Source organism: Mobula hypostoma, chromosome 8, assembly GCF_963921235.1.
Source record: "Mobula hypostoma chromosome 8, sMobHyp1.1, whole genome shotgun sequence".
Lineage (NCBI taxonomy): Eukaryota > Metazoa > Chordata > Chondrichthyes > Myliobatiformes > Myliobatidae > Mobula > Mobula hypostoma.
In genome coordinates this window covers 90,386,023-90,413,317 of record NC_086104.1, presented here as the reverse complement: position 1 = coordinate 90,413,317, position 27,295 = coordinate 90,386,023, and the positions used below count along the sequence as shown (strand labels likewise).

At 43.2% G+C, this 27,295-nt stretch overlaps 1 protein-coding gene across 6 annotated transcripts in view; it reads left to right on the top strand.

The window, feature by feature from the left end:
- Positions 1-27,295, top strand: part of sash1a (SAM and SH3 domain containing 1a) — a 140,150-nt gene that overhangs the window by 64,769 nt on the left and 48,086 nt on the right. For all 6 annotated transcript variants that reach the window (XM_063056315.1, XM_063056314.1, XM_063056320.1 and 3 more), the window contains exons 2-9: positions 8,033-8,161; positions 12,456-12,506; positions 12,631-12,680; positions 14,191-14,231; positions 15,592-15,681; positions 20,831-20,943; positions 22,007-22,108; positions 23,836-23,965. In XM_063056315.1, coding sequence (XP_062912385.1) covers positions 8,033-8,161; positions 12,456-12,506; positions 12,631-12,680; positions 14,191-14,231; positions 15,592-15,681; positions 20,831-20,943; positions 22,007-22,108; positions 23,836-23,965 — 706 coding nt within the window. The remainder of the gene's footprint in view (positions 1-8,032; positions 8,162-12,455; positions 12,507-12,630; positions 12,681-14,190; positions 14,232-15,591; positions 15,682-20,830; positions 20,944-22,006; positions 22,109-23,835; positions 23,966-27,295) is intronic.

Genomic DNA, 27,295 nt, shown 5'->3' with positions numbered 1-27,295 from the left:
TTCTTATCAAATTACGGTATTGCTTTGCACTGTTGTAACTATATGTTATAATTATGTGGTTTTTGTTAGTTTTTAAGTCAGTTTGTCATGTGTGTCTGTGATATCATTCTGGAGGAACATTTTATCATTTCTTAATGCATGCATTACTAAATGACAATAAAAGAGGACTGCGTGTCCTCATAATCTAATAATCTAAACTAATCCAGAGGAATCCAAAAACCAGGCAGAGTCATTATTCAGACGGAAAGAGTACAGATACAAATGCTGGAAAGGCTCAGGAAAACTCACTGGCGCAATCTGGCAACAAACAGGTGAAAAGACAGGACTGAAATACATTGAACAATAAACAGAGAGGCAGATGATAGGTGGAGCACAGTGAGACACAGGTGGCAACAATACAGGTAATAATGAGAAACAGGTGAGAGACGGAGTACTCAGTAATACAGGGGTCGGAGTAGAGCGGGAGTGGGGACAGGAGCACATGGCAATACAAAACCACAGACTGACAGCTAGGGGGAAACACACAAAAAGACAGAGCTGAACTGGAGGTATTGACAGTCTTTGCTTTGGTGATATTTGGGTTGTTCTGCTGAGTGGAATGATTTTGTTTCTTCTAACTGGGATCATCATGGATCATTTTGTGTTTATCCTTCATTTTCATCATTTGGGTTTACCCCAGATCTTGATAATTCTGTTTTGTTTTATTGAGTATTTTGTTTACTTCATATTATTGCTAATCTTCAATTATGTTATATTGCTCTTGTTAATCTTCTGTTATCCTGCCTGTGTTTGGAGTAATGTAAGAGTTTCCCTTTGGAATGAATTCTTCCTGCAATCCCTCAATTCCTGCTTTGTGGGGATCCTGTGTTGTCTTGAACACAGTGCAACCCGTTAGCTGAAGATAAACCACAACAAGAGATTTTGAATACTTTTGAACAAATTCTAAATTAATTTGAGTTTCTTTTGTTTTTGAACATTTAAGACTGTCAGATTTTTGGTGTTTTACTTTCTTTGCAATTTTACAGATTTTGAAAATTTTATAGTGCTAATGTTGATTTTTTTTAAAGCCTATGATATTCATAAGCATTCCAAGTCCATTATGTGGTCAATATGTCCTCACAACATCAGACATAAATTCTGTGCATTGAGTGTTTGTCAGCTCACAGAATGGTTCAGTTTACAACCCTGTTTTCGCCACGTTCCCTTCAGTGCCTGTCAGGTTCTGCTACCCACTGAACTGAAAGCTACATTCGGGATCTTACAACCTGCACATCGATGGCATATAGGTCAAAACTGAAGTACGTGGAGAAAATGCACAAGCTGATGGGAAGAATGTAACAATTTCCACACAGATGGCACTGGAGGTCAAGATGGAACTGGAGCTGTCAGGCAGTAGTTCTATAGCCTATGCTGTCATGCAGTCTGTGACTTTTGGCTGAGCTCGGGTCATGGATTAACCAGCTGTTAAAGATTCCTCTGCCACCTCAGGTTCTGGCACACCCACTTGACAGAATTATTGACTCATTAGGCCCTGCCTCGTGACACAAGGCTTTTGACAAGCAGCGCGAGGAAGCCAGAGGCTGTGGGAAATCCAGGTTTCCTCTTACAACACAGATCAGTAGAGACTGGGCAGCTCCACACTAGATGCAGGGTTCACATCAATGCTTCAGATAATTGATTTTGCACCAGGAAAGCAGGGGGTTGAGGGTATATCAAGTTAAGCAAAAATCCCTTTGCAGAGGGGAACAGAAATTCCACATACCTTGCTGGAAGAGAATCAGTAGTAAATAATACAAAAGCAAAGAGTTTTTCTAAAAATTAGGGTTCTGGTCTGAATAGAATGCACACAGGGAATAAACCAGGAAAATTCTGGAAACTCCCCTCCCACCACCACTCTCTCCCCTCCCCCTCCCCCACTCTCCCTCCCCCCTCCGTTTCTCCCCGGGTGAGCCCAGCTGACAGGTGAATGTGCGCAGTTCGAAAGCGATCGTACTAGCAAAGATTGGTCAGTCTGGGCTGAAGTACGATCCCACCAGATCAGACTGTGCTAATGAGGAGAGTGGAAGGCTGTGGAATTTCACAGATCGTTGACATACAGGAGCTCTGGCATATAGGAGGTGATTTACCTGAGTTGAGGAATTCTGTATCGTGTCCAGAAAGCTGCATTGTACCAAAATGGCAGATGAGATGGTGTTCCTTGAGTTTGCCTCATGGAGCCTCATTACAAAGTGCAGGAAGCCACAGATGGGTCAGAGAGGGAGTGAATATGAATTACATTTTTAGACAACAAGAAGGCCAGAGTTACCCCTGCCATCTGAACAGAAGACTTCCACACACTCCAGGTTTGGCTTCTCCAGTATAGAGGAGGCCCCATTCTAAACACTGACTTCAGTACCCAGGACTTGGACGATGTGCCATGTTTGCTCTGCTTCAAAGGACGGATTGGATTTTTAGGTGATAGGAAGGGAAAGGAGGAAAGGGCAGGCATTGCATCTCCTACAGCTCAGTGAAAAGGTACCAGAAGAAGGGAAGTGATTGGTGGAGACGGAAGAGCAGACCAAAGTGTTGTGAAGTCCCTCCGAAATGCTGAAAGAGGAGGGAGGGGAGGATTTGATTGGTGCCAGACTTTTGTTGAAGTGGGCAGAAATTGCAAAGTTGATCACAAAGTCCAATTATGTTGAAGGTGAGGACCAATGTAACTCTATCCTTCCTCAGCCCTGGAGAAGATGGGATGAGAGCAGAAGTGTAGGAAATAGATAACAGCAGGGAGATCATGGTTCAGAAAGAACATAAGATATATTAGAAGCAGTGGAGAGGAACAGCTGATCAGTGCAAATATGATGGAGACAGATGAATCTAGAGAATAGAACAGAATGGTTATGGGGGAAAGGTGAGAGGAAGGTGAGGTATCCTTTGGTAATGAATATTTATCACTTGCATGTCCTCTGAGCTGAAGACAGGTCCGGGAAGGGAAGGGTCAGAGAAGGGCCGTATGAAGTAAGAGCAGGGAAGGAACTGAGTAGAAAGCTAATGAAATATTTTGAGTTCTATGTGCAGACATTGATGTTCCAGAAAAGGGGCTATACGATGAAGAACAGACACAAAATGCTGGAGGAACTCCGCAGAGTCAACATTTCAGGCTGAAACCTTTTGTCCTGAGTCCTGCCAAAGTGTTTTGGCCCAAAACATCAACTCTACTCTTTTCCATAGATACTTGCTGGCCTGCTGAGTTCCTCCGGCATTTTGTGTGTGTTGCTCTGATTTCCAGCATCTGCAGACTTATATGTTGGGGGCCAAGTATGACTGAAACAAAGACTGTTTCACAAAGCCAGTGAAGGACAGGTGAGGATCATTCGCTCCACCTTCCATCTGGCAGAAGTGAATGGGATTCAAGATGTTCAAAATGAAAATGAGATCAGCCAGGTGTATGTATATGTTGGTGAACTGTAATCAACTTCAGATCATCTCTGTTTCGGTCAGAAAAGGACAAGAGTTCCCTCAGCTTTGCTGCCTGCACTGTCACCGACTGACCCAAGCGCATTCTCCAGCCCGACATTTTGCAAGTTCTTTTTATTCTCACCCTTGACCTGCCCTCATTTCATAGCTTTTGTTCATTTTCACTGTCTCCTAATGCCTTGATTAATGCATCATCCCATTGACCGTTGTAATTTATCTCCATGGCAACTCTAATTTCATCCTGTCCTCTTCCCTGTCCATTCCTTCCACCCTTTCCCTGCAAGTTAATACAAACTTGTTTTCTTTCTTTTCCATTCCTGATACAGAGTCTTGGACCTGAATAGTTCTCCCCTCCACAGATGTTTCCAGTTGTTCAGTGTTTTCCGTCCCATACTCAGTAGGTTGAGTATGACCCTGCTGATAGAAATAGTTAACTTTCTGAAGCAGCGATGTGAAATATCTACACTGTAGGGATCATGGGAGAGTTCTCCATTGTTTACAAGACTATGAACTGTGTTCATTGCCCAGAGAACAAGTCAAGAATGTGGTCATCATCATAGCTTGTCACATCAGCCAGCCAGCCACTCTAGTGTTGTTTGGTTGATGTTGAGTAGGTCAGTGTCAGCTAAATCAGGTGAGAGTGGGCAGTTGCACAGAACGTATTCAATGTTCTTCACCCTTTCGCCACACTCACAGGATTCACTGGTCTTTAAACCCCACTTCACCATATTGTCTCCCATCCTACAAACTCCCGCTCTCGCTCTATTGAGAGTGCACCACTTCCGTCTGTCAAGCAGTGCCCCATCTGGTATCATTTCTGTGGGGTCTTTCACTGTATTGTTTGGTGGGGTTCTAGCTTCTGTTTGTTGCCAAAGGTCAATCCTGCATGTTTAAGGGGATGTTCTGTGCGGTAGTTCCTCCACTGTAGCAAAGCTTTTCCTCAATTTTAGGCCGTTGGAAACTGGCACATGATGATGTAGTGGGTGCCGTGGATCCGAGTTCTGTTTACCTTTTTCAATTTTTGTTGTAGTGTGTCTTCGGATCTCTGGGGGAGCAATGCCTGCAAGTCTGTAAATTATGTTAGTGAGTGTGGGGCTCAGTGTGCCCATGATTATTCGGCAGGCTTCGTTAAGCAACGGGTCGATTTTCTTTGCGTGGGCTGATCTGTCCCACACAGGTGCACAGTATTCTGCAGGTGCATAGCAGAGTGCTAGGGCAGTTGATCTAAGTGTGTGAGCATTAGCTCCCCATTTCGTGCCTGCTAATTTTTTCAAGAGAGAATTGCAAGAGCCAATTTTCCCCTCAGGAGTTTTTGGATGTGGGTGGCAAATGAGGGCAAATGTCACGCCCAGGTAAATTGGAGTCGGATGGTGTTCGAGCTCCTTCCCACACCAGAAGATTTTGAGTTTCCAAGCTGCTTCCCGATTCCTCAGGTGGAATGCACACACTTGAGTTTTTGATGGATTTGGGTTCAGAGATCATTTTTCATAATACTGCTTCATTGCTTCGAGGACTGCTGTAAGTCGTACTTCAACTTCTTGGAAGGAGTTAGCTTGTGTTGCTATGCATAGGTCATCTGCATAGATAAACCTGCATGTGTTAGGGAAGGTTGGTTGGTCGTTTGTGTAGACATTAAATAGTAGAGGTGCCAGGACTGATCCCTGTGGTAGTCCGTTCTTTTGTGGATGTCACCTACTCTTAATTCCATTCATTTCTACATGAAATCTGTGATTTTCTAGGAGGCTTCTCATTACTTTGACTGTGGTTTCGTTCTTTAATATTTTCGATAATTTCAGTAGAAGGCCTCTGTGATTCACAGTGTCGTATGCTGCTGTTAAGTCAACGAATACTGCCCCTGTAATTTGTCGAATTTCAAAGCCATCCTCAATATACTGGGTTAAGTTCAGGACTTGACTGCAGCAAGAGCCTGAACCCAGCTTGGTCTGGTGTTGGAAGATCTTCGACTAAGGGGGATATTCTTTTCAGTATGAGTCTCTTGTAGAGTTTATAGAGGGTGCATAGCAAGGAAATAGGTCTGTAACTTTTAGGAATGTTGGGGTCTTTATTGGGTTTTAGGAGAGCAACAACTTTGGCTCTTCTCCAATTTTTAGGTATCTTTAATGATCTTAGGCAACAGTTAAAAAGGGACAGAAGCCTGTGGAGTGCTTTAGGTCCAAGATGTTTAAGGAATTCATTAAAAATCCCATCTATTCCTGCGGCTTTGTTGGATTTTAGCTGTGATACTTCATCCTTTAATTCTTCTAGGGTGAGAGGTGGGAAGTTGTTATTCTCGTTTGAGAGAGCTGACTCCACCTCCTGATGTTGCTTTGGTGAATGTGGTGATATGGTTACTTTACTGGGTACACCTGTACATTAATGTAAATATCTAATCAGCCAATCATGTGGCAGCAACTCAGTACACAAAAGCATGCAGACATGGACAAGGGGTTCAGTTGCTCTTCAGACCAAACATCAAAATGAGGAAGAAATGTGACTTTTTAACTGTGGAATGATTGTTGGTGCCATAGAGGGTGATTTGAGTATCTCAAAAACTGCAGGTCTCCTGGGATTTTCATGTGCAGAAGTCTCTAGAGTTTACAGAGAGCAAAAAAAAACACATCCTGAGATCAGTAGCTCTTGTTAATGAGAGAGGTCAGAGGAGAAAGACCAGACTGGTTCAAGCTGACCGGAAGGAGACAAAAACTTAAATAACCATGTGTTACAACAGGGGGTTGCAGAAGAGCATCTCTGAATGCACACCATGTCAAACCTTGAAGTGAATGAACTTCAGCAGCTGAAGACCATGAACGTACAGTCAGTGGCCACTTTATTAGGTTCAGGAGATACTTGTACTGAGTGTATATTCCACTTGCCTGGATGAGATCAGCTGCAGCAACCCTCAGAGAGGAAAAAAAATCACAAAGGACCACTTGATAGACATTGGTTTCATCTTTTCTTCTCTGCTGCCCCGTGGCTATGGTGTGTGCAGTCCATGAGGTGTGCCATAGCAAGGTGGCAACCCAGCGACTCAAACCACAACTCCTGCCACCTAGAAGCACAAGGTCGGCAGGGGTAGTGGGAGTACCACCACCTTCAGTGTTCATCCATGTGGGAAAATATCATCATTATTCCTGCTGGGTCACGATACGGGACACCCCACTCAGCAGTAACTCAAGCCAATGGGATCAATTTGGGATCAGTGTCCTCGGGGACACGCCCATCCCGTGAATGATATTCAGGTATTTGCGTGTTTATTGACAAGATGTGGGGGGGGGCGCGGGCGGAACAACAACAAAAAAGCTGATGTCATGTTAACTTTTAATTGAAGGAAGTTTAAATTCAGTCTAGAGGGTTTTGATTACAGCTGGAGTACTGTGGCTGGTTTCACTCTCTTGCTCAAGGATGCATTGAGTTGACTGAGAAGTTAAAAAAGAAGTTTTATCAGATTTATTCTGAGGGCTTTCAAGATTTGAATTGGCTGAGGCTAAATTCTGTGAATTTCAGAAGCGCAAGAGACTATCTCATTGAAATGCTCAAAATTACTGGAGGGCTTGACAGCAACAGTACTAGGGAAAAAAATTAAAAATGGGAAATCCTCAGCTCTGCTTTCACCCTGAGGGTGGATGAATATTGCAGCAGGATAAAGGGTTGTCTTCATTTTCTGATGGTCTTATCTCAAGTTTCTGGTCTTCGTGCCACTAAGTGATTGATCCAGACACTTTTTTCAAAGAGAGCATTTGACAATCAAATGCCTTTGAAGTCAGCACAACTTCCTACAGTACAATTCTGCCTCCATACTGCATTCATCTTGGAATAGGCAACTGAAATCATATCCTTCTGACATGGAAGTGAACATAAATGCCAGCAGAGGCCTTATTTGAAAACAAGAAATTTTCACTAAGTGCGTTTTGCTATAACTACAATAAACTTCAAAAAGCCATTGCAACACACATCAAAGTTGCTGGTGAACGCAGCAGGCCAGGCAACATCTCTAGGAAGAGGTACAGTCAACGTTTCAGGCCGAGACCCTTCGTCAGGACTAACGGGTCTCGAAGGGTCTTGGCCTGAAACGTTGACTGTACCTCTTCCAAGAGATGCTGCTTGGCCTGCTGCGTTCACCAGCAACTTTGATGTGTGTTGCTTAAATTTCCAGCATCTGCAGAGTTCCTGTTGTTTGTGTTCAAAAAGCCATTACCCAAATATTCCTGAGCCCTAATGGTTTGGCATCTGACTCAGCCAACTAATGTTCTTGTCCCAACTCACCAGGACACCGAGCTCCCCAGAGCCTTGCTTGTTCCTGTACTCCTTTGAAACTTGCCAGTTTTAGTGGGAAATTTATTGTAACATTTGGGGGCAAATAAATAAAAGTGTGTTGAGGTATTAATTTTTGAAATTCACCCAAAAGTCTCTAAAGTATGCCAGTTGTGCAGTATCAAATTTCTGAATGTGCCACATTATTGTAGTTGTATAGTTTGATTGGAGTATCCTGGGACTTGGCAAGTTACTTTGTGTTTCCTGCTGGGCCGTTGGATACTGAGTTCTGATTACTTTCTCCCTTTCTCCCCCGCCAATAAAGGATGGATCACTGGGACACATTGATGACCTGGCTCAGCAGTACACAGAATACTACAACACTTGCCTCAGCGACAGCACTGAGCAGATGGAAGAGCTTTACCCGTGTAGTGTTTCAGAGGATCTGGAGCTGGTAAGAACCTCTGCCTGCCTTGAGGACAAACCTGTGTGTTTTCATTGAAAAGTAAGGCTTGGGCTCATACAATAACCTTATGACTTCAGGTAATTTCAAAATAATCTTGAGCTAATGAAGTGTTATGGAGATCTAGTCACTTTTGTAAAGGAGGGAATATGGTGTACTGTTTTTTAAAAAAAAATTTCCATAAACAGTAATTAAGTGAATTGCCAGATAATCTATCTATAATAGTGTTTGAGAGACATCCCAGCCAGTACACCAAGACAATGAAGGTAATAGAACAAATTAGTTCTCTGGAGTTAAACATTCTTACAGTCTCAAATATTTCATCTACCAAGTTTCCTGTTAGAAATATGACTCATCTGTGCTACACATTGTATTTTGATTTGGAAAGGAAGCCTGAAATGATTTGTACAGATCCTTTTGGTGTCCTTGAACAAATGAGGTTTTTTTTTAAACCAAAAATAAATATTATTCATAAAGATATAAACAAGAAATACAAAAGAATGCATTGCTTTCTTGATATTTGTTAGTGTTATACAGTCTACTCAGTTATAGCATTGTCAAGTCTATACAATTGTAGTGACATCAAGGTAGTACATCCTATGTACTAAGTATCAATACCACTCATGTGGCCTTTTTGAACAATACATCCTTAAATTATTTGTAGTGTTGTTACAGAGGATCTAGTGGCAGCAGGACTTTAGATCACTCTGAGATTGCAAGACCTTGGAGCCTTGCATTGGCGGCACCAAGTTTCTGTATGTACCTTGTAGGAGGTGAGTTCCATTCTAAAGGATACATAGACCATCGGTATTGCCAGGTATCAGAAAGAGCAGTAAGGTGTTTAATCCATCGACCATTTTTGATTGGTGTCAGGCTACTTCTTTGTATAATGCCATGGGGACTTTTATATTCACCAGATATATCACTTCTTAATGCCTGTGCCAAAAACAAAAGCAACAGAAACTTTTACTCTTAAGCCGAAGGTGAAAGTTGTCTGGTCTAGTATACTGATAAGGCAAGTCATTTTCAAGTTTATTGTTATAGGCGTACATGTACAAGGTATAAATACCATGAAAATTAACTAACATACATATTTTGATGTAATTTTAAATTAACCTAATATGTGCGGAACTTGCATTTGTACAGAAATAAACAACAAAATAAGCACAACAACACTAGAGCAAGTGAGGAGGTTTGGTGTCACCAAAGTTCGAGCGGTTCCGTGGGGAGCATTCTGATTGTTTGCGTCACCGTCTGATATGGAGGCTCCATGCTGGTTCAGCGTTTGGCATGGCGGCACCTTACAGCTAGCGGCTGCGCGCATGACACGTGATTACGATGCAGATCACTGCACAAAGCCAAGCTTATGCCAGCTTTCAGTTCCTCAAAGCCACTTGCCAAATCTTTCTTCACCTGACGAGGCTGAGCATGGATTGAAAGAGCCACGTCCCCTCTCCTCACCTTCAGCATATGAATCCAGTGAGTTGGATTAGGAAGAGGAAGGGAGGATGCAATGTAAATGACAATTCTGTCCAGTTTCTACAGGATCTAATAATTAATGAGTGATATGATTAGCCACACTTCTTTTACCTTCCTCCATCAAGTAAAAACACGAGCCTTCTCTGTCACAATGTGGATAGATCTGCATTCAGCATTATAAATTATGTCTTACCTAAAGGCAGCATCCCCATCTTTCTCTTTTCAACCTGTTGGCAGTTTGAATTGATGGGCCAGTGTCTCTCCAGCTGCCTAGGATTGTCCTCTCTAGTTCCATTTCCAGGCATCCAGTCATAGCCTGCTCTGGTTTCTCATGGACAAGCCAACTGCTGGCAGAGTCATCCAAAGCCAGTTTCCCTGATGACCCCCCCAGCTCTATCTCACTGCCTCTCCTCTGGACCTCTCCACGTTCTTCAGTTTGCTTTTTTTTTGACACTTCAAAATGAGCAGGAGTTTTCCTCCAATGGGGAAAAATTAAACCATTGTCTTCAGTGCTGGTCACAACCTTCATTCCTTAGACTCTGGTTCCACTCCCCTTGCGGGAAACTGAAGCAGTGATCGGAAGTTTGATTAGGCATTGAACCCCGAGATGAGTTTCCTGTCGTACACCTCCAGTATCACTGGCTGTGCCTCGTCTCAGCTGCTGTGCAGCTCAGCCACTCATCCTTACCTTTATTATATCTGGGCTTGTTCCAATCCTCTCTCCCTTGTTCATCCGGTATTATTTATTAATTATTATTATTATTGTTACTTTCATTTGCACATTAGTTGTCTGTCAGTCTTTGAGCGCGAACAACCCTGACTGGTGAAAAAATTGCTGCAGGAACAGCAGTGAAGAAACCTTCTGTATCTGCGTGCAATGATACAGAGATGGAGAACCTTCACTGCTGCCCTAAACAGCAGCGGCGTTAACGGTAACGGGTTGTACATGAAGTACGTCAGACAATGGGGAGCAATAGGTTCGATTTTGCATGTCTGTCCCACACCGCTAACACCTTGCATTTTGAAGTGCCGATTGCATCGCCCTCTGCAAATGTGCTGTAGGTCCCTTCCTGGTCCATAAAGCAGAATAACAGCATAATGGTACAAATAAAAGAACTGCTGCCTGACAGTTCCAGTGGCTGTCTTCAGTCATGATCTCCGCTGCTGTTTCTGTGGAGCTTGCGTGTTCTCTTTCTGACTGTGCGGGTTTCGTCCAGGTTCCTCCAACGTCAGGCTGGTAGGTTACTTAGCCCCTGTGCGTTGCCACCGGGTGCGTAGGAGAGTGGTGAAGTCCGGAAGATGGTGAGAATGTGCAGTGGATAAAAGTATAGAGCTGGTGTGAGTGGGTAATGATCAGTGCAGAAGCAGCAAGAGGTTGTTGGTCATGGGTACAGATGTCGCATTATCTGATGAGACCATGCGATCAAGTCTCTGAAGCGTGATTTGAACCAGCAAGCTGCTGACCCAGAGGTGAAAGTGAGACGGTCCAAAAATATTTGCCATCTGGTCCAATGTGGACAAAGTCAATTCAGAATCCAAACACAGCAGAAGCTGTGATTAGTTGTGCAGGAATCACGCCCCCGTCCCTTTCCTCTTCCATCTTCCCCTGTGGATTTTTGATCGCTGCACACGTTTCCTGTTTCCTGTAACTTTGTTTATCGTATTGAATCCTAGCTGCCACTCTCTTCATGCCACATCGTCGTTACTGATATCAGTCACCCTGCGGCACAGTCACCTGGTGCTTTACGACTCACAACAGAATGGAGTATGCTGATCCACACAGGCGCAGGGAGGGTCAAGATATATTTCAGACCAGTTTGTTGACTCACTATGACTAAATTCCACTTTGATGGGGTGTCAGTTTTCTGATGGTGCTAATCTAGAGTCTCATGTAAGATCCCTGGGACTAGTTCAGATGACTAGGGAGGCCTTAACTTGTGTATTAGCTAATATTTTCCTTAATTAGCGCCACTAAAATAGATGATCTGATCATTGTTGTTTATGAGAATGTGTTTTGCATAAATGAGATGCAATGTTTCCTGATTGAAACATCCAAGCTCTTTAAAAGTAATTAATTGGCTTTGGAAGCCCTTTGGGAAATCATTGTTCAAAAAATGCACATGTACTTTGTATTTAGTCCGAGGGATTAAATTATGAAGCATTTTGATTACCGAAGGAATGTTTCCACTCATGGGAAGTGCATAACCAGGGTCTATTATCACAGTCACTCAGAAATCCAGTGGAGAATTTGGAAGCTACTGCTTTACCTAAACAATTAGAAAAATATGGTTGAAGTGACTGTTGTGGGAGCACCAGAGGGGAGGTATGAAAAGCACGCGGTGAACAGGGAAAAGAAGGAACAGCTGACACATCTTGAAGAGGGAAGTTGAAGAGAGGCTGAATTGAACCATGAATTGTTTGGGGCCCAAATGGCTCAAGTGAGCTTCATGCTGGATATTCTTGATTTAGATTGTGGGTGGCATTGGTAGAGCCTGGTTTGGAGCCAGTCATTTTAAATACCATTGCTATAGTCATGGCCTTGAGGAATCGGGTTTAGGATACAAATCCGCACTGAAATTCTACTCTTCTCAAAACCAGTCATGAAATATCTTTGCTCTCTTATTTTGAGAAATCCCATCTCTATAATTAAGTCTTTCAGACTTGTTTTGTTTCTCTTGATAAACAGGATGTAGTAGCTCCACTGATTCTACCCTAGTTTTTTCACTTGATTTTTGGCTTTGATATTTTTGGATTGAAAACTGCCACGTTCAATGAGTTACAAAGACCGCATGTGTTCTGGTTTTAGGAAAGTTCGGCTGCCAATCCACTCTCCCCACAGCTGCCGTCTGAGACTAGAGTGAGTACGACTTCCCTACAGATCCTCCTGGATTCTCTCCAGGAATTTGTTAAATTCATCCTCTGACTTCAGAGCAGCTCTTTCTTTTTCTGAAGTGGTCACTGACTTTAATTTTGTTTCCCAGGAGTCACGTGTGTTGGGGAGTGCAGTGTCAACACCAGAGAGTGAAAGGAAGTAAGTGGTGCTTGTATCACGAAACACTTTTCATTGGTAGCTTTCCGATAAACAGCCCAGGATCTGTGCGCATTTACAATGGTGTTTAATTTCCTTAACATGGGTGTGTTTGTGTCACAGTCTCCACCCGTAAGCCTGTGTGATGGTTGTCAAGCCATCCCGATTAGGCAGGCAATGTTAAATAATCCAATTATATCTCATTATCAAATCCATTGTAAAACTCACTCTGATTTATAATGGACTCTATTTATCTATGCTGAAACACAGGGCTCTTTAAATTTGGACACTTGACTTTTTTCCCTTAAAGTGTGATATTCTGAATAACAACCTAATTTATAAGGGCATTACTATTGTTTGTGGTTTATTCCCCAAGATTTATCCTCTGATTTACACATTTTAGCCTTCCCCTCCCCCCTCCCCTGGCCAAATTTCTTCGGGTTTTCCCAACCCATAACCACAAGACTAGTCCTAGAATTCTTGGAATCAGAAACCTAAACCACAATTGCTGCAGTGGTATTCAGATGACACAACATGATTTGCTTCTCCCACACATGGGATTAGGAATTTCCCAAACGTTTCTCTTTGTCAAGGGTTTGTGTGTCAATCTGAGTTTGAAAGTCTCTATCCATAATATTGTATCTGAATGTAAGCTACCATTCTTGATTCTTTTCCTTACATCCCTCATCCCAACTCCTGACGAGCAGAAACTGTTCTGATAGGCTGATCATTCCCCTTGGTACAGTACTGTGCAGAAGTCTTAGGCACATGTATATAGCTCGGGAGCCAAAGATTTTTGCACAGTACTGCAGCAATTTTATGTACTGCATTGTACTGCTACTGCACAAAAAAAAATCGCATATATGATAAACCTGATTCTGATAAGGGTCTCTATTGTGGACTGAGTGGGGAAGGGGCAGGGAGAGGGGAATCATGGTTGTGGAAAGAGGAAGGGAGCAGGAAGCAACGGAGAGACAATCTACGATAATCAATAAACTGATTGTTTGGAATCAAATGACCATGGGCCAGTGTCTCAGGGGTGGCTGTGTCTGCACTGTACCACACCCTGCCCCAGCAGTCCTTCTGCCACCTGTCCCACACCCCTCACCATTCCCAGCATCCTTAGTTCCCACCAGATTTACAAACTCTCTCTCTGCTGCACGTTGACAAGTACGGTACGATGCAAAAGTCTGAGGCAACTTGTATATTTGAATTTTGCACTGTACTGTAAATTAATCACTTTAGATTGGATGACTAAATCCACATACGATATATAATCACATGATCTGAAGCTCAGCTTCTTCCTTTCTTCCTTCAGTCAATGGCTTCCTGTTTCTCAGGGTCTTCGATTCAAAGAGTTGCTCGGCAGAGACTGTTGAACTGGGGTTTTTATTATTTCTGAAGTTACTTGCACATTTTCCTCACACCCATTACTGTGCTGATAAATTGTCTGGTTTGCATCTCCAGCCCTGCAAATGTTCTCATCTCTAACATTTTTTTCACTTTTAAACAGGCAATTGATTTGTAAGTCAACTTTGGAGGATGGGTCAGTTGGTGAGTGTGATTTTATTTTTGTTTGGGTGGTTAATATTAAACTGGTATGGTGAAATATCCTGGACATGCCAATTTTATCCATCCATTTATTTATCTTATCTAATGGGTCTGTCTACCTGGCTGTGTATCTATTGTCGATCATTCTCACTATCTCTTTTCTCTGGCTATCTATCTATTGCTATTCTCCTTCCAGCCATATAAATGATATCTTTTCACGTGTATATCTGTGGGATGATTGTAAATGGGAGTTTAATGATTGGTGTGGAGTCTATGAGCCAAAGGCTTATTTCCATGCTGTACAGGTCAATGATTCTTCATTGAAACTGTGCAACAATGCATTGGTATAAACAATGATGGATCGATTATGAGTAAATTGATAAATTTCTATTTCTGTGCAAGCATTGACTTTTGTATTTTTATGCTTGTGCCTGTCATCCAGTTGCTTCTGCTTGGCTGCATCTACTTAACTGTCCAAGGCTATCAGTTGGTCGGGGTCAGCCATAGGTATGGGTATTGCTCCCAGCTGTCCATCTGATACGCAAGCCGGGGCAGTACGATACGGAGAGCGAGCTGTTGCCCATGCGGCAGGCTCCCCCTCTCCAGACAGCTGATGAATCCAAAGTGATGGCAGAGGCCGATACTGTTGTGATTTGTAACTTCAAAACACTAAACCAATTCAAAGAAACTGTCAAATCAAAGGCGAGAATACCCACCTGTTAAAACTCTCCACAGTACTTCAAGTTTAGTCTTACCAAAGGTCGAAACAAGATCCCTATTTTTGTACCTATCCCACTTGAGCTAATGCAAACATCTAATTTCCGTATTTACTATGGTACCTACTTTATGGTATTCAGCCAAATATCCGTGAAACCTATTATTTTACATCACTTTATATTCTGTCTTGTTATCCTTCCTACTAAAAGGGGTGATTTCACTTTTGATTCAGTTTAACTCACCTGTCACTGTTTCCTACATTCACTAAACCTATCCATATCCCTTTGCGCACTTCCGACAGTTGATCTCCCCACCTGTTTTCATTGCTTTCCTTCGTGGTCTCGGCCATTTTTGAAGCTCATGAATCTGAGCATCAGGTACTAAGGTCTGGACAACATTGATGAAGACTGCTTATCCTGCGGCCTGCTCAATAACACAATGCTCACAGATCCATGACTAGCATGGGACAACGTTCTCAGGGCACAGGACTAGGGTTAACTGTGCAGCAGCAATTAATTAGCACATTTTACTCTCTGAAGAGGTATTAAAGCAACTCGGGCAGTGCAGTTGAAGTAAGCTGTCTTCATTCCTCATTGAAATGGAGAAGGGAGTTGTTGCTGTTTAATATTTTATCTTCCTCTTACAGGAAGTGCTGACTGGAAAAAGAAAAATAAATCCTTCTGGCAGAGTTTTCGGAAACTGCAGAAAGGGAGCACAGTGCGGGAATTATGTAAAGGTAAACATAATAGGAGGAGTTTTCATTTCAGCTTGTGCTAACTGTGTGTTGGGCAAGACCATCGGCTGAACGAGGGTTGAGAGAGATCACTACTCTCCAGGTTTGTCCTGGACTTCACAGTAACTAAAGACAACATGCATAGATGTAAGATATTATATGTATGAGCAGAATAAGTCATAGTAATTTAAACTTTATTGTGAAGGGTTCTTTGAACAGTGACAGACTAGAGATAGGGAACATAGGCTGTATGATTGAATGATGTGATGGGAAGAGGGAAATCATAGCCTCCAGGGAAATGTTGACTTGCCAATTATTGAAAAGCATTACAGCAAAGTCAAAGTGGTGCCTACACCGTTTCATTAAGTACACAGACAGGGGTCATTTCACCTTCCTGGGCTTCTTACAGAAGCTGCTTTCTGTATTTTGGGTTCACTCTCAGTCCTATCATTGGCTCTCTCATTTTCCCTGTACATTTCTATAACTTCATCAATGTAGCCAAACGTCACAAGGTGCCTTACAAGAGCATTGTCAGTCAAGTTTGACTGACCTTTGTTAGAAGCTAAAGGAGAGAGGAAAGGTGAGGAAGCACGTTCCAGGGCTAGGCCATAGGCTTTAGTCCATGACCACCACAGACAGAGGAAAGAAAGTTGGCCAGTGCCAGTGTCACGTGGAGTTACAGCACTGCAAAAAAATGTAAAGCAAAGATGCTTTGAAAAATAATGAAATGAAAGTTTCTAAATATAAAAAAAATTACTATAATGGACTATAAATAGTAAAAATCTAAATCAAATCAATATTTGGTGCTACCACCCTTTGCCTTTAAAATGACATCAATTCTCTAAGGTACACTGTCATGCAGTTTTATCAGAAAGTTGGCTGGTAGGTTGCTCCAAGCATCTTGGAGAACTTGCCACAGCTGTTCTGCGGACTTTGGCTGTCTCACTTGCTTCTGCAACACGCTGGAGGAACTCAGCAGATCGGGCAGCATCCGTGAAAACGAACAGTCAGCGTTTTGGGCCGAGACCCTTCGTCAGGACTTTGTGAGTCATTTCAGTCCTGACGAAGGGTCTCGGCCCGAAACGTTGACTGTTTGTTTCCACAGATGCTGCCCGACCTGCTGAGTTCCTCCAGCATGTTGTGCGTGTTGCTTTGACCCCAGCATCTGCTGAGTATTTTGTGTTCACTTGCTTCTGTCTCCCCAGGTAATCCCAGACAGCCTCAGTGATGTTGAGATTAGGGCTCTGTGGAGGCCATACCATCTGAAACCATATATAAGAAAAATCTACAGTGCCTAAGACTTTTGCACAGTACTGTACAAGTCTGTTGGAAGTTACAGGTCTTGATAAACAGGAATCTTCCTCTTTTCAATGCCTCGGGCAGACCAACTTACTTAATGTGATGCAAGATATTGAAATGGTTTTTGGGAGCACCAGGGCTGAGTGATGATTTTCCATTGTGTATGAATAAGTGTGATCCCGGACCTCCAGCCTGACATCTTTCCTGTATGGGGGTTGGGGTTCTGGTTTTGAAGGCGAGTGGGTATTGGGTTTCTGAGAAGCTCTATCCTTCTGGCCCATGGCTTCTCCATCCACCAGCGTCATTTGCTGTCTCTCTGGATCTGCCCTATTGGGAAAGCCGTTCTGCATCGGTGAAGACTGTCAGCTTGGAAGAGCTGCGAGAGATAGGCTGTTGTTCTGTTCTGTCAGTAGCAAACAGGCAGTCTGATAGGAACATGGGAACAGGAGCAGATAATTCATCCCTCATTTGGTCTACAATCAATACCTTAAGTTCATTTATCCACCTTGGATCTGTAATCCTTAATATCTATATGCAGCAAAACCTGGGTTTGCAGCTTTATTTCCAACAAAAACTTAGATGAGACCAATCTGACTGACCTTGCACATCCTCAAATTGACTTCCATCTGCCATGTCTGATAAGGTAAGCCATTCGGCCCATTGAGTCTGCTTCACCATTCAATCATGGGATGATCCAGTCATCCCCACTCCCCTGCCTTCTCCCCATACCCTTTGATGCCCTGGCTAATCAAGAACTTATCTATCTCTGCCTTGAATGCACCCAGTGACTTGGCCTCCACAGCCACTCGTGGCAACAAATTCCACAGATTTACCACCCTCTGACTAAAGTAATTTCTCCGCCTCTCTGTCCTAAATGGATGTCCTTCAATCGTGAAGTCGTGCCCTCTTGTCCTAGACTCCCCTACCATGGGAAATAACTGCCATATCGAATCAGTTCAGGCCTTGTCAGGAGTAAACAGTGAATAGACACTACCCAGCACAACAAGTGACAAATATAAATATGGACTAACCAGTTTCACTGGACTAGACTCAAACAACAACAAATAAAAACCTTTGATGTACTTTTGTGTGCTCCCCAACAGCACGGCAATGCAACCTTCATTGCAGTGAATTCTTTAACTTTGACAATAGATACTCAACCAGGAACTCACCAACGAGGCCCAGAAAATTCGCAAGATTCTAGGTGTTAGATGATAAGCAGGCACCAGTGTTACCATAACTTGTGACCAGACAGGAATATACAGCTTTAATTCTTCTTGGTTTTTTTTTTGTTTGTTTGTGACCTTGTTCGTTTATGAAGACAGATTGAATAGATGCTTAATGATGCGTGATGCAGAGCACAAAAATGGGCCCTTTTGGCCCACTTCAACCATACTGATCAAAATACTTACCTATACTAATCCTATCTGGTTGCATTAGGTCTGTATTTCTTTGTACATTTCCTACCAAAGTACATGACCAATGCCTTTTAAGCTTTGTAATTGTATCACCTCCTCTGGCAGCGTGTTCCAGATTATTCACTTACTCTTTGGAAAAGTCATCTCCTTCAAATTCCTTCCCTCTCACCTTAACCCTGTGTCTCTAATTTTGGACTCCCTGCCCCAGCAGGAAGATTCTGATTAACTTCCCTACCCCCTCGTAATTTGAAAAGCACCTATAAGGTCACCCCCTCAGCCCCTTGCATTCCTCTTACACCCTTGGCCCATCCAATCTCTTTAACTGCAACCCTCCATCTCCAGGGAACATCCTCCACTCTCTCCATTGCAGCTGCTTCTTTCCTGTGGTGTAGTGACCAGGACTGTACACGACACTTTCAGTGCAGTCGAACCAAAGGTTTGAATGACTGCAATTTGACACACCAACTCTGTACTCCAATCCTTGGCCTATGAAGGCAAGTGTACTAACTGCCCTTTTCATTACCCTGCCCTTCTGTGTTCCCACTTCCAGAAAACTACATACTTGCACCCAAAGTCAGTCTCAGTCTCTCTCTCTCTCTCTCCCTCTCTCCCTCTCTCCCTCTCTCCCCCTCTCCCCCCTCCCCCTCTCCCCCTCTCCCCCTCTCCCCCCTCTCTCCCCCTCTCTCCCCCCCTCTCCCCCCCCTCCCCCCCCTCTCTCCCCCTCTCTCCCCCTCTCTCTCTCCCCCTCTCTCTCTCCCCCTCTCTCTCTCCCCCTCTCTCTCTCCCCCTCTCTCTCTCCCCCTCTCTCTCTCCCCCTCTCTCTCTCCCTCCACCAATGTTGCTTGGATCCCTGACATTGTCTCTCTATGTCCTACCAAAGTGCATCACCTCGCAGTTGTTCTGTATTAAATTACACCTGCCACCTCTCGTACCAACTTTCCAGCTGACCTCTGTCCCCGTGTAACCTCAAACAACATTCTTCGTGATCTGCAGCTCTACAATTAAGGCAAATCCGACTGCACTGGATGTGGATCTAAGTTATGGCAGAATTGGATAGGGTTGATGGAGAGAAATCATCTGGCCTGGTTGGGAGAGTCCAGAACAAAAGGGGGCATGGTATAACACTTAGGCCATCCAGCAGAGAAATCAGTGTCTTTTGACTCAATAGGGGTGGTGAAAATCTGGAACTCCCACCATCCTAGAAAGGATATTTGTTAGAAATTTAAATAGAATTTTTCCAAAAAAGTTATTATTAAATCGTTAAGATACAGATCAGCCAGTGTGTAGTAGTTGAATGCGACTAAGGACCCTATGGCCCATTCCTGTTCCTAAGGGCCCATGAAAACTGTTGATGACGCCACTTTCTGCCACTAATCTTAGGTACCTGTTGGTGTACATTACAGAAGGTAAATATTTATGTCTTTTCTATAGCTGCATAGCAAATTAGTGTTAAGTTACTGAAGTTCAGTAGTAACACAATTTCAAAGAACTGGCCTTCAAACTTCATCTTGGCAGTTTGAGAAATAGAAATTATGTTTGAACTGAAATGAGCGGCCTTGAAGCTGGAATATTGTCATTAAAAATCTAACTGGTTCGTGGTTGTCCTTCAGAGGAAAAAAAACTTGTTATCCTTATCTAGAGAGGCTGCAATGTGGTTACAGTCCAAAAGCAAAATGATTGACAGCCAGCAAGTCGATCAGTCTGTTGCAAAGGACGTTGTAAGCATCGCTGTCTCTTGAGTGACCAGGATTGGACAGAAGATGCCACCTTTCCATAAGACATGGGAGCAACCTATCAAGTCTGCTCCACCATTTCAGTGGCATTTGTATCTCAAGAATGAATTTTTTTAAACAATGTGAAAACTTTAACTTTCTGACATGAGCGCCAATGGCCTTCCTCTCCACTGCAGGGCGATAGATTCATTTTCCAGTTCCAAAGTTAAACTCAGTAGACTTAGCTCCACAGCTTTCAAATTGTAAGGAGATGACTTGAGGGCAAAACTTCTCCTTTTCTTTTCTTTATTAATCTTTTTATTGGTTTAAAAGAAACATAAATACAAACAAGAGGAGAATTATCTCAAAAATATATATATATATCAATAACACTACAAACCGAGATTAAGATAGGTATTATCAAAATCATACATATTGTTAAGCTAGTATAAAATGTATAATTTAAAAAAAAGAAAACAGCGAATCTCCTCTTACCAGTTCATGAAAAGGAAAGAAAAAACATTGAATTTTAAATGAAGAAAAAAAACACTACACTACATTTTTTAAAAAAAACAAAAAAAAAAGGACTGGGCAGTCCATTTTGAGGATACGACCAAAAAAAAATGCAAAACCTCTCCTGTGGGGACACTTTGAATAACAGAAGGACTTTGTGTGTTTGTTTCTGTCTTCTCATACTTCACGGTTTCTCTTCGGCCTGTAAAGGAGATGATGTTGGATTCGTGGCCAGTGAGATCACTATGAGTGATGAAGACCGCATTGAGCTGATGATGATGGTCAAAGATAAGATGATAACGATAGAGGAGGCACTTGCCAAGGTAGACACATCCGTGGAAGTTGAAGTAACTCTTGCTTATGTTTGCAGTTTATTTACTGGCATTCACTTTCTGTCACAGCTCCTGAGTAAGGTTTGGGTTCAAGCTGGCTACTCTTGAGGCTCTTCTCAGCCTTGTTTAGTGTTTTTAAGCCCATTTTTAAAGATTAGATATATTTATCACATGTACAGAACATCAGAACTTCAAAACGTACAGTGAAGTGCAGCGTTTGCCTAAAATCAAATCAGTGAGGATTTTGCTGGGCAGCCTACAAGTGTCACTACCCTTCCGATGCCAGCATAACATGCCCATAAGCCTAGCCACACATTTTGGAATGTTGGAGGAAACCAGGTCACCCTGGGGAAACCTGTGCGATTATGTACCAACTCCTTACAGGCAGTGGTAGGAATTGAACCCCAGTCGGTGGTCCCTGGCACTGTAAAGCGATGCGCTAAATGCCACACTACCATCCCACTGCCTCGTACCCTATCAATGACTGTGAATGGTATTTCTACATTATTAATGTAAGTTCACCATTAGCAAAATGGAGGTAATTTCAGAGGCGAGTGGGGAGTAGTTTGATGTTCCCCCACGGAAAATGCCCATACTTTATTGCCAATTGTCACTGCTGACTGCGACACAACTCACAGACTTTGGCATATTCCAATCATCCACTTGTGTTTTTTCCCCCTCTGTTGCTATCTTTGATGTTATTTAGATTTTTGCTCTCAGAAATTAACTTTCATGACAGCAGTGTCTGGAAGCTTTCTGCTAACAATCAATACCATACTAATTAGGAAAGTTAGCAGGAAGTTTGCACTTATTATTGTCCCACCAACGCCATCCCAAACCTTGCACCTCTCCCTCGGTACACAACCCTGAGCTTTGTGCCCAGGTTTCTAGAGTGGAGCTTGAATCCACAACCTCAGTCACTGGCATGAGTGATATCAAATCCAGCACTAATTACTCAGTGTTTCCATCAAGCCTGAAGTTTTGATTTATTCTCAACTGTCCCTTCTGTTTCATTTCCTAACAAGAGAAAAAAAAAATCTGAATTATCTTCCAGCTTAAAGAATACGAGTGTCACAGCAGAGTGTGTGCGAGTTCAGATTCTGCCCACTTGGCACGTGGAGCCCAGGAGCATTTTGATGAATCCTCAGATGGTGGTGTGAGTAATTGTTTTAATGTTTCCAGACTTCTGGCTAGTAGGAAGAAGCAGAGAGGGAAGAGCTGGGGTAAGGGATGTCGGTGCAGCTCGGACAGATATCTTGCTTTCAGCCTCCAATAAGTGTCCCAAGTATTGGATTTACTGGTGAAGGAGAGAAAAATGCCACGATATCCTGAAAAATGCTAGCAGGTTTGTGGTTTCTGTGTTTGGATACACAAATGCCAGAATCCTGAAATAGCTAAGAGTGGTTTGCCCACACAGCCTTGTTGCTGAGGGAGTCTAGCAGCTCAGGACAAAGTTGACAGGAATGCACTTAAACAGCCTGCACCAGCGTAGACATGCCAAAGGCATTTCACCATCACTGATATCATTGGTGGTGCTCCAGAGCATTGGGAAAGTTTGTTTATTCAGTTCATCTTAGTCTTTTTTAAGTACTTTTATTTGCTAGTTATTCTCTGGAATTTCAAGAGTTAACTTTTTACATAGTTGTGGATTTTTACTTTGAACGTTTCTGGATTTCAGAGAAGTTGAAAATTCTTAAATTTTTGTAATCAGCTAAGCCACAGAGTTGATTCCTCTCAGCTACTCTGTGGGCAGGACGTGTTTACATATCCCTTCACCAAGAGTGAGGAAAGTTCTGTCACTGTGCTGTCACTCCCTAGTAAAGGTGGGTGGCTTTCTCCAGCACGGTACAGGACTTTGAGAATGTATTTTAAAACAGAATTGAGAAAAGTTTGTTTCCAGTGACAAACACGGAAAGAAGTAGGTTTGAAAAAAAGCAAAAGCTGGTGTTTATATCCTTCATGTTCTCTTTAGGATGTCCAAAAGAGGAGATTTACCAGAATGCTGCCTGGATTAGAGGGCACGATTTATGGGGATAAGTTGAGTGAGCTAGGGCTTTTCTCTTTGGAGGCAAGGAGGATGAGAGCTACTTGACAGTGATGTACATAGGCAGCCAGAGACTCTGCCAGGGTGGAAATGACTAATGCAAGGGGCATAATGTTATGTTGATTAGAGAAAGTCTTGGTGGGGGGGGATGTCAGAGGTAGATTTTTTTTTAAGAGTGATGGATGTCGGGGTGGTGGTGAAGACGAATATATTAGGGGCATTTGAGAAACAAATATATTAGGGGCATTTAGATAGGCACTTGGGTGTTAGAAAAATGGAGTGTTATATAGGAGGGCACAGTTAGGTTGATTTCAGAGTAAGTTGGAGGGTCAGCACAACATCGTGGGCTGAAGGGAAGTGCTTGGGATTCTTGTCACTGTGGCATTACCAATTTGCCACAGCAAGGTCTCTCAAACAACATTAAGGGAGATACGCTATCAGTGGTGTTGATTGCAGTAGGCTTGGCCAAGATGGAGAGGATGGCTCTTGCAATGGAGTCCAGGGCTGTAGTTTAAACTTTCGTCCTTTGATGGTGCAGTGAAGTGTGAGCCTAGGTTTAGACTACAGTAAAAATCTAGATACTTCGTTCAGGGGCAACTGTGTATCATGCACCTTTTAACCCAAGGAGCAATTTTGAAGGAAAGAGGAAGGAAAATGGCCTTGATGTCTGGGCCCACCTTCCCTCTCCATTCTACTCCATATACTCAAGGATATTAGGCACCAGTATGGAATCCGTCACTCTGTCAAGGAGTGATGTAGACCTCCTTCACTGAATCACATATAACTCAACAAACTCATCGCTTAATGCAAATTATCCTTTTATATGTGTACCTTCTTAGGTATGGGAACAGTTGGATGATGACCTCCAAGAGGTGAAGTTCAAAAGGCTCCACAAGTTGGTTTCTTCCAAGCGCAGGTCAAAAAAGAAACTTGTCAAGGTGGAAGAAATGAAGAATGCACCTACGACAGGTAAACTGGAATTGCTCTCGTATAGCCCAATGCAGTATAGCTCATTGGTGAGGGCGCCAAAGACCAAGAAGACATATAAAATTCTGTGTCACGATGTTACGGTACGTGAGTTTTGTCCAAAGGGGAAAAAATGGATGGAGTTGCTTCGCACTTTCGTGTAAGGGTGTTTATTCAGCACTTCAAAAAAACAAATTGAACTTACAAAAACTAGCAAAAATAGCAAAAAGAAAACTAGCAATATTACAAAAAGATATCTGCCAGAAAACACAATATCGGCTCCATACTTTGTCCAGTGGGAACTCTTGGCAGTCCCAATTTCTATCTCTCCCTGCTACTGAGAGCAATCAGCCCTTTTTGTTAGGCACCAGGACACACCATCTTTAATTATCCACAATGTTAACTTAAGACTACACATGGATCAGAATATGATGCACCCCAAAATGTACTCACAATTATATTACAAAATAAACAAAAGTATCTACCTTATATACACAAACAGTGATTCCAGGATTGAATGGCTTGTTATATGAAGAGCATTTGATGGTTCGGGGCCTGTATTTGCTGGAATTCAGAAGAATGAGGGGTGACCTCATTGAGACCTATCAAATGGTGAAAGGCCTTGATAGGGTGGATGTGGAGAGGATGTTTCCTATGGTGGAAGAATCTAAGACCAGAGGACATGGCTTCAGAATAGAGGGGTGTCCTTTTACAACAAAGGTGAGGAGGAAAATGTTTAGCCAGAGAGTGGTAAGTTTCTGGAATTCTTTGTCACAGGCAGCTGTGGAGGCCAAATCTTTAAGTATATTTAAGGCAGAGGTTGATAGATTTTTGATTGGTCGGGGCATGAAGGGATACAGGGAGAAGGCAGGAGATTGGGGCTAAGAGGATAATTGGATCAGTCATGATGAAATGGTGGAGCAGACTCGGTGGGCCAAATGGCCTAATTCTGCTTCTATTTCTTATGGTCTTACTTTACATATATACACATCCTCATTACTAAAGAAATGGAATATTCCTCCCTGTAGGCAGGAAAGGCACCAGAAAGCCTAAACTTTTTAGGATCTATTATTAGAGGATACCGGGGGAGAAGGAGGAGATTTTGAAGTGTGCACACTCAGTGCAATGACAGCAGATCGAAAAGTTTGTGTGTGTGTATAAATGCGCAAGTGTACAGAGTGTGGTTACCACACACTCTCTGTCACATTACAACTCTCCTCTCCTACAGCGATGATGCTGAGCAGCTGAGACAGGTAGTCTGCTGGCACAGTTCCTTTCCCTACTCTATGATGGACGCAAAATTTGAAGGGTTGGAGCTCCAGGTCCCACTAAGTCACTGGCATTATGGTCCTTCATTGCCTGAACCCATGTCAGCACTCTGTGGTCTGTGTAAAGGTCAAACTCCCTACGAGGAGGTAAATCTGGAGGCTGTCAAGGGCCCAATTAATTGCCAGACACTGCTTTTCAATGGTGGAATACCTGGTTTCCCTTGGGAGGAGTTTTTAGGTCAGGTAAAGGGCAGGCTGCTCTTCTCTGGGTTCTCCTTGGGCCAGCACTACTCCAATGCCGTCTCATCCGAGGACAACCACCTGGAGAAGGAACCGTTTGACAAAGTCCGGGCTGTGAGGAACACGTGAGCTTTCAGGTTTGAAAAGCATTCTCCCATTCACTTGTCCACGGCACGGAGTTGCTTACAGACTTCCCGGTAAGATTGGTCAGAGGTACGGCCAAAGTGGCGAATTGGGGAACGAACCTGCCATGCCGCCCTACCAAACCCAGAGGGGAATTCACTTCCTTCCTGGTGTGAGGTGGAAGACTGTTACAGATCTCTTCTGCCTTGTCCCCCTGTACTCGAACCTCTCCGTGCCCCAACTGGTAGCCAATGTATCTGGTTTCCCTTTTTGCCCATTCACATTTTTTTGTAGATTGAGGGCGAGACCAGCAGCGTGAATATTCACCAAGGCCCGACGCAGATGGTCCAGATGCTCTGACCACGTCTGGCTGTAAACAACAGCGTCATCACTCCACAGCCTTGTACCACCTGGTCCATCTGCCACTGGAAGGTTCCTGGTGTGCAGCATGAAGACCAAAGAGCTTCACAGTGAATTGAAATAGACCCGGGGGTGTGCAGAAGGTAGTGAGGGTTTTTGATTGGTCGTCCAGGGGATCCTGCCAGTAACCTTTACTGAGATCCGATGTGGTAATGTGGTTTGCCCGTCCAGTCCTTTCTAGTAGGTCATCAGTCTGGGTCATCGGATAAGCATCAAAAAAAAGAAATGGCATTCAACTACCAGAAATTAATGCATACCCTCAGGGTGCCATCTTTCTTGGGGACGATGATGCTCCACTCACTATTTGAAGATTCGATTACTCCCAGCTCCAGCATGGTCCCAATCTTATCCTTCAGGGCCCCCCACGAGTCGCTCTGGCACTCTGTAACAGTGTCAGCGTACTCTATACCCTGGTCAGGTCTGATCCTGAGGGTAGGTTTTTGGGACCTTTGTCAGCTCTGGTCTCTGCAGAAACAGCTGTGGATAGTCATCTTCACTGGTTGACGGCCATCGAGGTGGGAGAGGCAAACCTTCCCAGACCCCTTCCAGGCCTGTATTTGCTCTTCTGAGTCATCGTCAAAGGGTACTTCATCTGTACAAACATCAACAGAGGCAGGAGAGCCACCGTGTTTCCCATGACTTTGTTGTCAGCATGACTTTCTCTGGGTCCTCCCTTGCACAGACTGTCAAGTCAGACGGAGATCGTAACCCGACCATTGCTTTGATTATAACATGAGTGATGCCAAAATACAAAACAGCACTATCTACTCCTGAAGTAACAGATGGATGTGACTATTTCCCTTCCTCAGTAACTCGTGTAAACGCGGGCAAACCTCTCCCCAGAACCACTCGTAGTTTTCCCAGCACCCCCACTTTCAGCAAGTGTTTGTGGTCATCCAGCTCAATGGTGAGGTTCTGCCAGTGGCTCAGACTTCCAGTCACCATCGACACATTGGAGAAGTGTTTAGTGACTATAGTCAACATCAAAAGTAGGAACATAATTTTTCTTAATTAATGGTAGTGAGCTACCAGAATCTGAAAGAGCTTTTACAGGCTTCCTATTAACTTTAACTATTATAAACTTGGGCTCTTTCCCCTCATATTCTGCTTGTTTTCCATTACCATACTCTTAATCATTGCAATAATTATGATCATCATTACATTCTCCCTCTCTTGGGACACAGCACATACCTGACAATTTGGACTTGGACACACAAAGAATTTGAGACCTAGCAAATAAAAGTCTTCAAACAACCTACTAAAGGTTCTTTGCCTTCATTTC